We start from the raw sequence: 12,955 nt of genomic DNA, 5'->3' as shown, positions 1-12,955 counted from the left end.
ATGGAGGGTTTTGGGAATCACGCAGGCTTTGGTGGAGATGAAGAACAAGATCTTCTGGGAAACCCTTACTTGCCCGACCAGATTCAAATCAATGATTATTACCGTGTTTTTTCTAACCCTAGTCTCGGTTTACAAGGCCATGATGATCTCTTCCGGTTCCGAAACCCTACTGGTTCTTTTTCTCAGGGATATCTGTATGAAAGCCTCGATGAATGTTTTGGTCGGATGAATCTGAACCAGACGGGAAACGCCAATGATTTTGGATCCGGTTTGTGGAGATCGACAATGGGGTTGTTTCACGGCGGTTTCAATGGCGTATATCTTAACTCCAAAACGTCTCTCGGTGATCAAACCACAGTTCGATTTGCGAATCCCATTGGAAGTACTTTCATCGACAATGGCTTGCATAACGTCAATTGCTTCCCGTTCCAGAACCCTCGGCCGACGGACGTGATGTCACCGTCGATGCACGATCGGCAACTGGTTCTTAATCCCAATAGGCCGTGTCCGGTTCAGGAGCAGTTGAGATATTCGTGGTCGTGGTTGAGAGAACTGAGAGGGAAGGTCTGCCAGGTGGCCAGGGATCAGAACGGGTGCCGTTTCTTGCAGAAGAAATTGGAATATCCAATGATAACTGACGAAGAAATTGAGATGATTTTCATGGAGGTTAAGGACCAATTGCATGCGTTGATGGTTCATCGATTTGGTTATTATGTTATCCAGAACCTGTTCATAGCTGCCAATCAAGAGATAAGGACTCAGCTCCTCTTCTTGCTCGTTCGTAGCCCCCAAAGGTTCATTGAAGTTTGCACTGATATTCACGGGTATGAATATATATATATTTATATGTGTATGTATATAATGTTAAGCTTACATTAATTGTGATTTATGGTTTAGGTCTTAGAATTTCAAATCAATGGTTTAGAGTTTATTTCGCAGGTTTAGGGTTAATAATGGTTTGGAGTTTGTGTTTTAAATTTATGATTTAGGATGTTAGATGACTTACGTTTATGATATATGGTGTGTGATTTAGGGTTTATTATTTAAAGTTTAGGCTTTAATATGATTCTGAGCTTAAGATTTATAGTTTATATTTATCGGTAAATCACATAGTCCTAGATTATTTTGTTTATAATATTTCGATTTCATCCTGAAATAAACCTTGCAAGAAGAAGTCATATTTTAAAGAAAATTCAGACCTATATAAGTTAGATTTTATATTTGAGTCTCATATTTTATCTAGTAGTTCAGAGATTGTAATTTGGTTCTTCTTTAATTGTTTATATTTATTTGTGAAAACATATAATTTTAGATATATATTTTTTGTTTTATTTATATTATTTTGATTTGATCTCAAAATAAACGTCTACTTTCAATTAGTTTATTTAAATTTTAAAAAACAATATGTAGACCTTTATAAACTCTATTAGAAATTTCGTATTTACGATTAGATTTTATACTGGAGATTTTTATTTTATGTAGTGTTTAGACAATGTAATTTGCTTTTTTCTTTAATTGTTTAGGAGCCGGACAATGCAGAAAGTAATGGAGTGTATCACCACCAATGAACAAAGATGTATGCTCCTGTCTTCTTTGAAGCCTATTGCCTTTACCCTGATAAACCATAGCAATGGTCATCATGTAATTCAACATTGCTTGTATAATTTCTCGCATAAAGAAATACAGGTAAAGTAAACTCAAATATATATCCGTATATGACACTTGTTTTGATTATAATTTAATGTTTTTTCTTTGTATTTTCTATGGACAGCATCTTACGAATGTAATAGTAGCGAACTGTATCGAGATTGCTACCAACAAAAGCGGCTGCTGTCTGCTGCAACAATGGTTGGTCCATGTTAATGCTAAAGATCAAGGCCGTTTGCTCGATCCGATTATCGCCAACGCCTTGCTTCTTTCCGAAAACGAATACGGGTTTGTTTTTCTTTTAATTTCGTGAAGAACCGTGTTAATATTGGATGTTAAATGTAACGGACCGGGTCATTTTGTGTGTTTAGGAACTATGTTGTACAGTTTGTGATCAAGATGGGGAATCGTTATGCTACGGCAGCGATAATCGGTCAGCTCGAAGGGAGCTTTGTTGCACTTTCCTTCAACAAGTGTGGAAGCAATGTGGTTGAGAAATGCTTGATATTTTCTGGGGAAGAACTCTCTTCAAGGATCATCACAGAGATCATAAATGATCCTGATTTTGTGAAGGTCATTGGGCATGACTATGGCAACTATGTTGTTCAATCAGCTTTGCTTGTTTCCAAGGTTATTATTCTTCTATCTTCTTTTCTTGGTTTAAAAGTTTGTTTATTTTAATATCATACCTCATATTTAGAGGTTAGGGTTGAGATTGGGATTTTAGGTTCTAGGATTATAGTTAAGGTTTTAGTGTTCTCGGGATTTTGTGTTTGGGGTTAAGGTTAGGGTTTGAGATTAATTTATTGTAGTTAGGATTTTGGTTTAGTTTAGGGTTATATGTTATGATTTAGGGTATTTGTTAAGGCTATAAGTTTAGAGTTAAAATTATTTATCATCAATTCTAGGTTAATTTTAAATTTTAGAATTTGAAAATAAAATGCATAGATTATGTAAAATAAATTTTACAAATTCAATATAATGAATAATATATATATAACTGACAATATTATTATTATAACAAGTTTGAGATTTTAAATTTTTAGTTCAAAATTAGTAGTAGAGTTAATATTAATGATTTAGAATCTAGAATTCAGGTTTTAGGGTGTGGTGCTTAGGGATTAGGGTTTTTTTTTTGTTTCCCTTATCTCCTAATCCTATGTTTTTATTTTGTTGAACGCAGGGAGAGCTACACAATGCTCTTCAATCTTTCATCCGACACCATTATTCGTTCCTGCAGAGCAATCCCTTCGGGAGAAGGGTGTTGAGCCGAGCAAAATGCCACAAGACCCGCAAATAATGCAATTTCGAGTCGTTTTGTAATGCTATATCATCAATGTCTGTTCGTCTAGGATGTTTATGTTGTCTTTTTGGTCGGATTCTCCTGTTGTTTTTCGTGTTGTTGTTTCGTGTTGTTAGTTGGAATCAGGGAAGTATTTGATATTAGGTTAAGCTGAGGATTTTTATATTCTAATATGTGATGTTAAAATATTATTTTTAAATTTTAAATCTAAATGTTATCTTTAGAAATATAACGTGTTCCATGGGATTCACTTAAAATTATATGATTTATAAAGAAAAATGCATAAACATGTCATGAGTATCTGTAATCTGACCCGATTACTATAAGTACTCGATTTGTGAAAATTAAATCCTCATGGACCTTTTTTATTACATACTTATAGTTTCGAGCATCTGTAAATATGGATACTTGATTATGAAATAGCCCTACTCTTGCACTCGTTATATCAAGACCCACGTTTAAATTTTTGCAAATTAATCCTCCAGTTTGTAATTTTCTAATTTACTTTTTTCTTTTTTTGGTTTAGGGAACACGAAGTTGCATATATATTTTATTGTAGTAGAACATGTGATTTAAATTTAATAAAAAAATAAATTTAAAATGATAGAAGAATTAATGCACGAGGATTAAGGTTGAGTATTCGAGTTAATTGAATTGATTCGAAATAAAAAATAATAAATTAACGAGTCATATTTTATTTCACTTTTTTTTCAAATCAGATCAAATGTTTTAACATAGTTTTCAATTCGAATCTAAGAGTTTGGAGAAGTCGCAACTAAAGAAGGTTTAGCTAAAGAATATTGAGAGACAGTGTACAAAAGAACTCAAATTTGTTGCACTATGAACCTCTCTCGATGGTTGAAAACTTTCTGGCGGCATGACCAAAGAACAGCAATGGGTGTATGGCGGCGGACGCGACGGCGATGTTTTAAACTAGATTTTACTCGAAACAAGAACTAAAAAATCAAAGGGCAAACAACAAAAACCTCTATCATTATGACATCAACATGCATATAGGAATTGAAACTATTACAAAGGTTGCATATTATCTTCGTTTTTTTCATTTTTTTTTGGTAAAGAATGAAAAAGTAGCTAAATAACTACTCAGCTCCATTGCCAGCTTCAGTACTTCCGACACTTAAATCTGTGCCTATCTGCATTCTTGGTCATGCAATCTGCTATGGTATTTCCTTGCTTTGGAATGTGTTGCATCTTCACTTCCATTTATTTAATCACCTGCCTATCGTTTTATTTTTTTAATCACATGCCTATTATTTATTTCTATTTATTTCCGAGGCTCAAAATTGTGAAGTTTATGTACAACTAAAAAGATAAATTATATATTTAGCCATCTACCTATTATTTTTTAATCATTTATTTTTTTAAAAATCATATTTATTGTTAGATTTTATTTCTCTATTGGTTACCCTTCATTAAAAGATTAACAGCGAAACTGGGAAGCATTTTAAAATTATTTTTCACTTTCCATTTAATTATTCTTTTATTATTTTTTTGACAAGATGATGAATCTAATAATTGAATCTCGACTCACTTAGAAGAGGGTCATACTTACTTTGTATGAGTAATTGAGTGTTTAATAAATTTTTTTGTTGCTTTCTATTTAAAATTTGTTGTATTTATTAAATATTTCATTAGATGTAATAAAGAAAATAATTTACAAATAAATTTATTTAGTTTTCTTGTTCTTACAATTAAATTTTTTTCAATAATTATCATTAGAGGTTTAATTTTATGTTTGTCCCAGACTATTAAAATCTCATAAACTTATCTATTTATTCACCTTGTCTCTATAAAAACATGCAAAACCTAATAAAAAAAACCTCATGCAGTTGATGAGATCTCGTAGTATAATAAATTGTTACACGACGTATCTCGTCAATAAAATACGAAAACAAACCCAAGGTGTAGAGTATGAGAAAAGTTGCTAACGTGAGCGAGGCTGTGCCATTTCAGGTTCTAAAACAAAGGGTTGGGTTAGGTCAAACCCTCGTTAATGCCTACACACAAAGGACTTTAGATACGAGTTACGCATTAACACACAAATAAAGTTATAACTATAATTAAATCATCCATGTAATGTATTTAAAATCAATTATTACAACATATATGAATTCATCAAGCGATCTCAATCAAGACATATATATGATTTTATATTAGGGTGTGAACTTGAACTTATAAAATTTTAGCGGAAGTAAACTTGAACTTATAAAATTATAAGGGAAAAAACATATTTTCAATAGAAAATACATAGAACAAATCTAAAATATATGAAAATTTTAAATTTTCAGGAGGCACATAAATTTCTCGTTCTCGTTCCTTCTCGGTTAGTATATACGACTTTCCATATTGTTCGTACCACAACATGTAATTATTTGAAACATTGTAGTCGAAGATAGGTTGACAAACGGGCCACCTATGTTATATTTTCATCCACTACATCACTCATTCTGCATGATGCATCTCTCAATTAACATTTGTCTTCCCTTGTCGCGTTCGTGATGCAAGGTATCCAGGTCTCGTAGTGGTAGGGAAATCGTTTGGACACAGTTAAATTGTCGCAACACATGATCAGTAGGATGTCACTCGACTATCTCATAGACTATCAATGGGACCATCAACATCCAAACGTCCGAACTAAGACCTATTTCAGTCGGATTATACGATCTAATAGCATGATCATTGTAAGGCATCCACGGGAACTACACAAATATTTTTAAACTAAGTTAGATAAACTCGAATTAAAATTTGATTTTTAAATTACAAAAAATAAAATCGATTACCTCGTCTGTCATCTTATCAATCAACAATCTAAAGTCACATAGAGTTCTTGGTAGGCAGACATGAGTTAATGTAGCAATCCACCTATCATTCATATAACAAAATATAGTTATTTGTAAAATCCTATAAAACATATAATAATTTAAATTTAAAAACGTAGTTTGTTTCTAATTACTTCTGAAGTAGTGAAAATTCAAATGGGATCGGCTGCGTAAGAATCAACTGTAAAAACAACATTCGAAACCAAGTCTACGATTGTAACAACATCAAACAACCTCCAATTACTTGTTTGTCTTGATCAATAGCTTTACATAGCTTCCGAAACAAAAAGGCCAACATTATTGATCCTCAACTCTTATATTTAAAGTTCTGTGAAACGTGTAAATGATACAATAACATTAGATTCACTTTGTTCCGAAATTTATCAAGCATCAAGATTGCACAATAATTCGTAAAATACGAGCACGAAAAAATTGCTGCAAAATAAAATTATTTGAATAAATTAAAAAATTATTGTAAAAAAATTACAATAACATAAACTAAAATAAAATTTCAATATTATAAATAAAAAATTAAAATAAATAAATGTAAATTTCAAAAATTATCTCCTTAATTACGAGAGCAACATTGGCGGGTAGTTGCGAAAAATTATCCAAAAAATTTAATCCTAATCAGTTGCTCACACAAGTCGACCCAATACCGATGGGCAATACCAGTAATAGTTGTTCCGTCAACAGGCAGTCCAAGATGAAATACAACATCTTCAAGGGTAACAATCGCCTCCCCACAAGAAAAATGAAACGTATGCGTCTCCAGTCTCCGCCGTTCAAGCAATGTGTTTTATCAATGGAGGATGCAATTTTGTACCACCAATTATAGTGCCAACGAAACCAAAACTGGTTTCGTACAAATACACAAGAATATAGTTATAGGGGCTCATGAAACGGTTGATATAACATGTCAATGAACGTTTATACTCATTCAATTAAATAAATAAATGATGCAAAAAAATAATAAATGAATTATTTGAAATCAATCAATCAATAATTTATTCAAAATAAATGAATGAATAAATAAATAAATAAATAAAATTACTTCCGAATTTATCCGTCAACAATCGAATACATACATTCAATTAATTGTAATGGAATAGATAATAGAGAAAATATGAGAGAGAGAGAGAGAGAGAGAGAGAGAGAGAGAGATTTTAGAAGAAAGGTGTGAGGAATTCAATTTTGGGTCCTATTTATATGAATCATCGCGCCCGATTATGAGGTAAAAGACAACTCACGTTTTATATAGCGCGAGGTATGTTGAAAATACATGTAGAAGAACCTCGCGCTTTTTAAGTCGTAAGGTTGTGAAATCAAATCAAATTTCAAATCTGTTGAGAATGCGATAATTTGTCGATATCTCGAGAATCTTTCATTCTACGTAACTCGAGATCATTAATTGAAATATTAAATTACATTCTCTAAAAAATGTGTTCACGTTGAATGAATCTCGTACCTTGTATAACGCGAGACTTTTACTCGCTTTTCTTAGGACGCAAGAAAATTATAAGTGTGCAGTTTTAGATATTTTTCTAACAAATCTGATTTGGTATTATTTAAAAAAATTAATTTATGGGGTTTTTAAAAGTTTTTTTTAAATGTACTCGCGTGAGTAGTGTTCTAACTCTACATTTGAAACGTGACAATATATACTCATATAAAGTTATTAAATTATAAGTAATAAAAAGAAGCACCAAACATTATGACGATAAAGAGTGACAAACCAAAAAATCTAAAGGTTGACTCGAAAATCTAAAGGTCGGCCTGAATTGAAATCGTTATGAATTGACCCGAAAATCTAATGGATGGCCTGAACTGAAACCAATTGATTCGATATTAACCCAACCCAAAAATCAATCGATACGACTTTGACTAGACCTAATACCTGGTCTGAACTGAATTTCCATAAACCTGAACTAAACTCGAACCAAATTCGATCCAAACTGAAATAATCTAAAACCAAAATAATCAAATCGAACTCAATCCGAATAACTCGGTTGCGAGTTTGCGACCTCTATTTGGGAGGTCAAGACCTCTGTTTGTCCTCTTTTTTCATCTTCGAGTTAGCTAGTTAGTTTGAATGTTAAACCATAATTCAAATATAACATAAAGTATATTTAAAATATATGAATCAAATTTTAAATATGTATTTACGTATCACATGGAAAATTTGGAGCACTTATCTACGGTGGATATTGGTAAAACAATTTGCTGTTTAAATGAGATTTTCAAGTTTTCGGATGATTAATTATTTTTTTTAAAGTTTGAGAGTTTAAAAAAAAATAGGTTCTAATTAAAATTTTAAATTTCTTTGGTCAGCTTAAAATTTGTTAAAATATTGAGGAGCTCAATACAAACTTCTAGTTTTTATACCAGTTTAAAACATGGATGATAGTTCGGGGTCTCTGGTGTAATTATACCAAATAAATTCTAATATGGATTATGGACTCTTCGTCCTCGTCTGCTTTGACGTACTCCAAAAACAAGAGGATAACACAAAATCCATTTCTTCCAAGCAAAAACCAGAAGGAAGATAGAAAAAAAAAATGGCGGTCTCTTCGGCCATTTTCTCCACTTTTATCTCGCCTCAAACGCCTTCGTTTTCAGTCAGCTCTTCTTCTTCTTCAACGAGTCTCCTTCCAGCTAACATACGCATGGTACGAACCGTGACTCATGCCACGGCTTCTGAGTCCGAAACCGGCTCCAGACCTCCACGTGGAATCATGAAACCGCGCCACGTGTCGCCTGAGATGGAGGCTGTCGTCGGAGTTCCTGTAATTCCCCGAACTAAAGCTGTTAAGCTCATTTGGGCTTACATTAGAGAGAACAATCTTCAGGTCCATTCCCTTTTTTTTTTTTTTGATAAGTAACCAAAAAAAAATTAAATTATTCGAGATGATAAATCATATTTTATGACTTAAATTTTATTTTAAAAAATTTCCAGTGAGTTATTTGATGTTCTATACAAATTTAATTATAATTAATTATAATATTGTAGTATAAATTGACTCTAATTTATTGACTTTATCTAACCATATAAGTTATATATATGTATTCACATGCTTTTCAACATTTTAATGTTATTTAATACATTAAATACAATCTAAAATTATAAAATATATTTATAATATTATTTTTCATAGGCGATATATTGAAGATGAGATATTGACGAGAGTATAAAAGAGTTAAGGAATTGACGAGAAAAATGAATTTGTAAAAAACGATCAAAAGACAAAATTGAATAAAATGCAAAGTTACGAATTAAATTGAAGAAAGAATAATTTTGTAGTTAAAATGAGAATTGAAATTACATAACTATTCTATAGTGGTAGAGGTCCATGTAGTTCAAATTTAGTTAAAATTGGACTTAAAGTAATGGATGAATTAAAAAAAGAGAAAATCATACAAAGTCGAGGGATTAAATTAAAAATAGAAAATTTATGATAAAAATGATTAATTGAAGATATATGTATATTCTACGATAGTTCAGGAGCATGTGTTTCGAATTTGATAAAAACTGGATTTAAAATGGAGGAGGATTTGAATGAATTAGAAAATCAAATAAAGTTAAGGGACTAAATTGAAAATATAGAAAATTTATTATCAAAAAGGGGAATCGGAGATACATAAGTATTTTAAAATGATTTAGGAGTATGTGATTCGAATTTGATAACAAAATGGACTTAAAATGAAAGAATTATGAAATCAGAGATCAAATCGTAAAACTATCAAGATATTCAATTAAAATTTTGATCTTTCGAGTAACTTGAATTTTAACTCCACTCAAACTCAGAATCAACTTGATAATTCGAGTCCACTTTTATAACTGCTTGATTTCTTTGATTTGGATGCACCCTGGGGTTCATTGTTATGAGTTATTGGCAAAAATTCAAGGGTGTTGGCTGCCTTTAGGCATCTTAATGGCCTGCAAAAGTTATGCAAATTTGGTTATCCAGTTCGAGGTTGGACTTCTACCGATGAACCTTCGTTAGAAGCTGAGGACTCGAATTCAAATACCTTTCCTTTCCTTTTTCAGCTCGAGAAATGATTCATGTATGCATTCTTCGAGACGCATCTGCATTTGTAATCGAGCCGATTCATGCTCGATAACTTTACGACTGATGCCTGTAACTTCGGTTGTGAATGAAGTTTTCAGCTTCGGGTGTTCAATCTTCTTGTTTCTTTATCCTCTGTTAATTTCTGCAGATATACTGTAACTCACTAGCTTCTTTCTTTGCTTCTGGCCATTCTTTTAGGACCCTGAAAACAAGATCATAAATTGCGATGAGAAGCTGAAGAAGATATTTGGAGGGAAAGATCGCGTCGGGTTTCTCGAGATCGCCGGGTTGATTACTCCTCACTTTCTTTGATGAAATCCGAAATGCAGAGTCAAGCTTGCAGAACAAGAAACAGCCTATGTTTATCCTGGGTGAATGCCGATTTCTTTGTCGAGAATACCGAAGAACACCATGCTTTTTGCCTTAAAACAATCAACTGTGATTTAAGCATTACTAGTGTATAGAAGTATATATTGTTTTATGCAAACCGATTGCCTGTGTTATATTATGCAGCTTTCGAGACGTTATCCGCATCGTCTATCGAATATAAAACTTGCATAAGTTCGAAGGACGATGAACCCTTTCTGGTGTCTGTTCTTTGCCCATGAATTTAGATTCAGTTGGTACTGTTGTGTGCATTCCATTGATGAGAATATGCATCATTACATACCATGAATTGCAGTAACAGGAAGTACAAAAAGGAGATTCTACTCTAACTTCAGAGCTTCATCAGGTAAAGTTTGCGAGACTTCTTGGTTTAAAACTGGAAGAAGACAAGCCGAGGCTTCATCCGAAACTTCCAGGCTCGGAATGGCCACGTCCGGATTATCTAAAGGCAATACCCGGTGTTCTGTATCAGCAAAGTGAGTCCATTTCCTATTCTTTGCATGAACTAAGACGGGGTACATCAAGATCCCGACGATGATAACGATACCGCTCATGATGAATGTTTTTGCAGAAGCTAGGCACATGACGAGAACAAGCAACAGAGCAGGGGGCAGGCAAAGCATTGTTGCACCAAATGTTTGCAAAGGGACCCCGTAAGGCCTATGGAGATCTGGATTTTTGATTCTCAGTTTTATGAATGCGGCGAATTCTAGAAGCATTCCGATCGAGTAGAGGAAGTTGAGGAATTCCAGAATCTCTTGAAAGCTCATCCATGACAAGAAAATGACTCCAGTGGCTTAGAATAAGATGCTGACTGTTGGTGTCCCATATTTTGATCTACACAAAGATGGACTTTGTAAAGAACATGCTCATGGAATAGTTTGTAATCATGTTCATATATATACTTGAATTGACTGATAGATTTCGAACTAATTTGATACGAATGGAGTTTTTTTTCTTCTTCGAAACAATGAATTTGAAACACTTACCTTGAGCCAAAGATGACTGGGAGCATTCCCATTTCACTCATTCCAAGCAGTTGGAAAGCATCTCCACTCATCTCAGCTTCAAACAACCCCAAATTGGACATTGCAGCAGCTGCTTGAACCCACCATTTGAGCCAAAACCCTCCTATCAACATCCCAACTTCGGCAAAATACCCATCAATCCATTCACTATGAGAAGACCTCAAAGACCCCGTCCCGGCAAGAAGCGGAATCAAGTATGACAAAACCACCAATATCACTGCCCCGCGAAGCGCCTTGGGGAACGTCTTGCTCGGATTCTCGACCTCCCCGGCGAGCGTGCTCGCCTTGTGCCAATAATTCATATTCCAAAACATACTATTGAAGTAACCCCTCCAATCCACCTTCTCAAAGTCCACAACAAGCCATTGCCTAGGCTTCAACCTAGGTATTGAAATGATCCCCATCACAAGGAAAGGTAAAAGTGAAAGCATCAAGGGAAACTGCTGAGAACCCCACAATGTGTAGCCCTCTATAGTTCAAATATGTTAGTGAAACTGTGATGCCTAAAAGGGCAGGAACTCTAGCGGCCAAGTGGTTAAATATTGGGAATGAATGCTTCAAGTAATCAAGGAACAGCACAGGGTACAAAGCGTTGTCCATTACACCACTAAACCATTTCCAGAAACCCTGTTGGAAACCCCAAAAGGGACCAAAAGCAGAGGATATCCAAGTGACATACCCTCCATTTTGAGGGAAGGTTGTGGATAGTTCAGCTGTGATTAGAGCCTCTGGGATGCTCCAAATCAAAGGGAATACCATGAAACCAAGCAATGACAAAGCTGTGCTTTGTCCCTTCCTCTTCACCCATCCGCAGGTTCAATCAATCCCTTAAAAAAAAGATATTTTTGGTTCGAAGTTGGCAACTTTAAGAAAACCCAAAGGGTCAAACATAAAAAAGAAATATTTTTGTCCATGAAAAACAAAAACAAACCTGTTTTCCTTCTTCTCCATGGATTACAAACACTGGGTCTTCCTTGAAAAACTTTGAAAAAAGCAAGTTTTTTTTTTCAGATCTTCGATGATTCTTTTAATTGTTGGAGAGGGTGGGTGAACCCAGAATTGAATATGATAACCCAGAAAAGATATATACAAATTTATTGATAGATTCATAGTGTTGTATTGTGCACAGAGATGTTTACAATAAATAAAACAAAAAATAATTAGGTCAATGTTTATGAATCTCACGTAGAGATGTGCGTGGTTCAATGGTTCAAACGCGGGATTATTAGCACCAAACTCTTATACTTGATGACTTTCAGAGATCTCGGCCTGCCAATACGAAATAGCTAAATGGCTGCTTGTGAGCAGAGCAATGCCATCAATTATTTGCTAATTATTGTAGGTGTTCATAATATATCTTTGGGTAAACTACATGACTGTTCTTGCTTTGGGTAAAGTTTTTTTAATTTGATCACTAAAAGTTTGAATTTGTCTTTTAAGTCATATGGCTGTTAGTTCTTTAATTTCGTTTTAAGGGTCTGCTTTATATATTGCAATTGGTGTTCTAGAAAATAATTTATGTAAAATGAGTTATTTGAAAGTTGTTTTACTTAAAATAAAATACCTAAAAATTGTTTTACGTAAATTGAATTATGTTTTTTAGAAACAATTTTCAGACACTATTTTAGGTGTTTTGATGATATTGTGTAAATCATTTTCACTTGTTTGATACATTGTAAT

At 33.5% G+C, this 12,955-nt stretch overlaps 2 protein-coding genes and 1 pseudogene across 2 annotated transcripts; 2 read left to right on the top strand and 1 right to left on the bottom strand.

The window, feature by feature from the left end:
• Positions 1-2,947, top strand: LOC120129321 (pumilio homolog 12-like). The gene is made up of 5 exons (XM_039146843.1): positions 1-824; positions 1,524-1,686; positions 1,772-1,935; positions 2,019-2,277; positions 2,831-2,947. The coding sequence occupies exons 1-5, from the start codon at positions 1-3 to the stop codon at positions 2,945-2,947; spliced, it is 1,527 nt and encodes a 508-aa protein (XP_039002774.1).
• A 5,335-nt stretch (positions 2,948-8,282) lies between these two features.
• LOC120129346 lies at positions 8,283-10,306 on the top strand. The gene is made up of 2 exons (XM_039146865.1): positions 8,283-8,639; positions 10,059-10,306. Exons 1-2 carry the CDS (start codon positions 8,349-8,351, stop codon positions 10,170-10,172), a joined length of 405 nt encoding a protein of 134 aa, XP_039002796.1. The 5' UTR covers positions 8,283-8,348; the 3' UTR covers positions 10,173-10,306.
• Positions 10,307-10,567: 261 nt separating this feature from the next.
• Positions 10,568-12,226, bottom strand: LOC120129320 (annotated as a pseudogene).
• Between the last annotated feature and the right edge of the window lie 729 nt (positions 12,227-12,955).

Source organism: Hibiscus syriacus, unplaced genomic scaffold, assembly GCF_006381635.1.
Source record: "Hibiscus syriacus cultivar Baekdansim isolate YM2019G1 unplaced genomic scaffold, ASM638163v2 tig00110485_pilon, whole genome shotgun sequence".
Lineage (NCBI taxonomy): Eukaryota > Viridiplantae > Streptophyta > Magnoliopsida > Malvales > Malvaceae > Hibiscus > Hibiscus syriacus.
The sequence above is the reverse complement of the archived record's forward strand: the minus strand, read 5'-3'. Positions and strand labels throughout refer to the sequence as shown.

Excerpts from the sequence above, each read along its gene's own strand:
- LOC120129321 (XM_039146843.1), top strand. The coding sequence starts at position 1 with ATGGAGGGTTTTGGGAATCACGCAGGCTTTGGTGGAGATGAAGAACAA. Across the intron at positions 1,687-1,771 it reads TCTCGCATAAAGAAATACAG|CATCTTACGAATGTAATAGT; the intron begins GTAAAGTAAACT and ends TTCTATGGACAG. Across the intron at positions 2,278-2,830 it reads CAGCTTTGCTTGTTTCCAAG|GGAGAGCTACACAATGCTCT; the intron begins GTTATTATTCTT and ends TGTTGAACGCAG.
- LOC120129346 (XM_039146865.1), top strand. The coding sequence starts at position 8,349 with ATGGCGGTCTCTTCGGCCATTTTCTCCACTTTTATCTCGCCTCAAACG. Across the intron at positions 8,640-10,058 it reads TTAGAGAGAACAATCTTCAG|GACCCTGAAAACAAGATCAT; the intron begins GTCCATTCCCTT and ends CCATTCTTTTAG.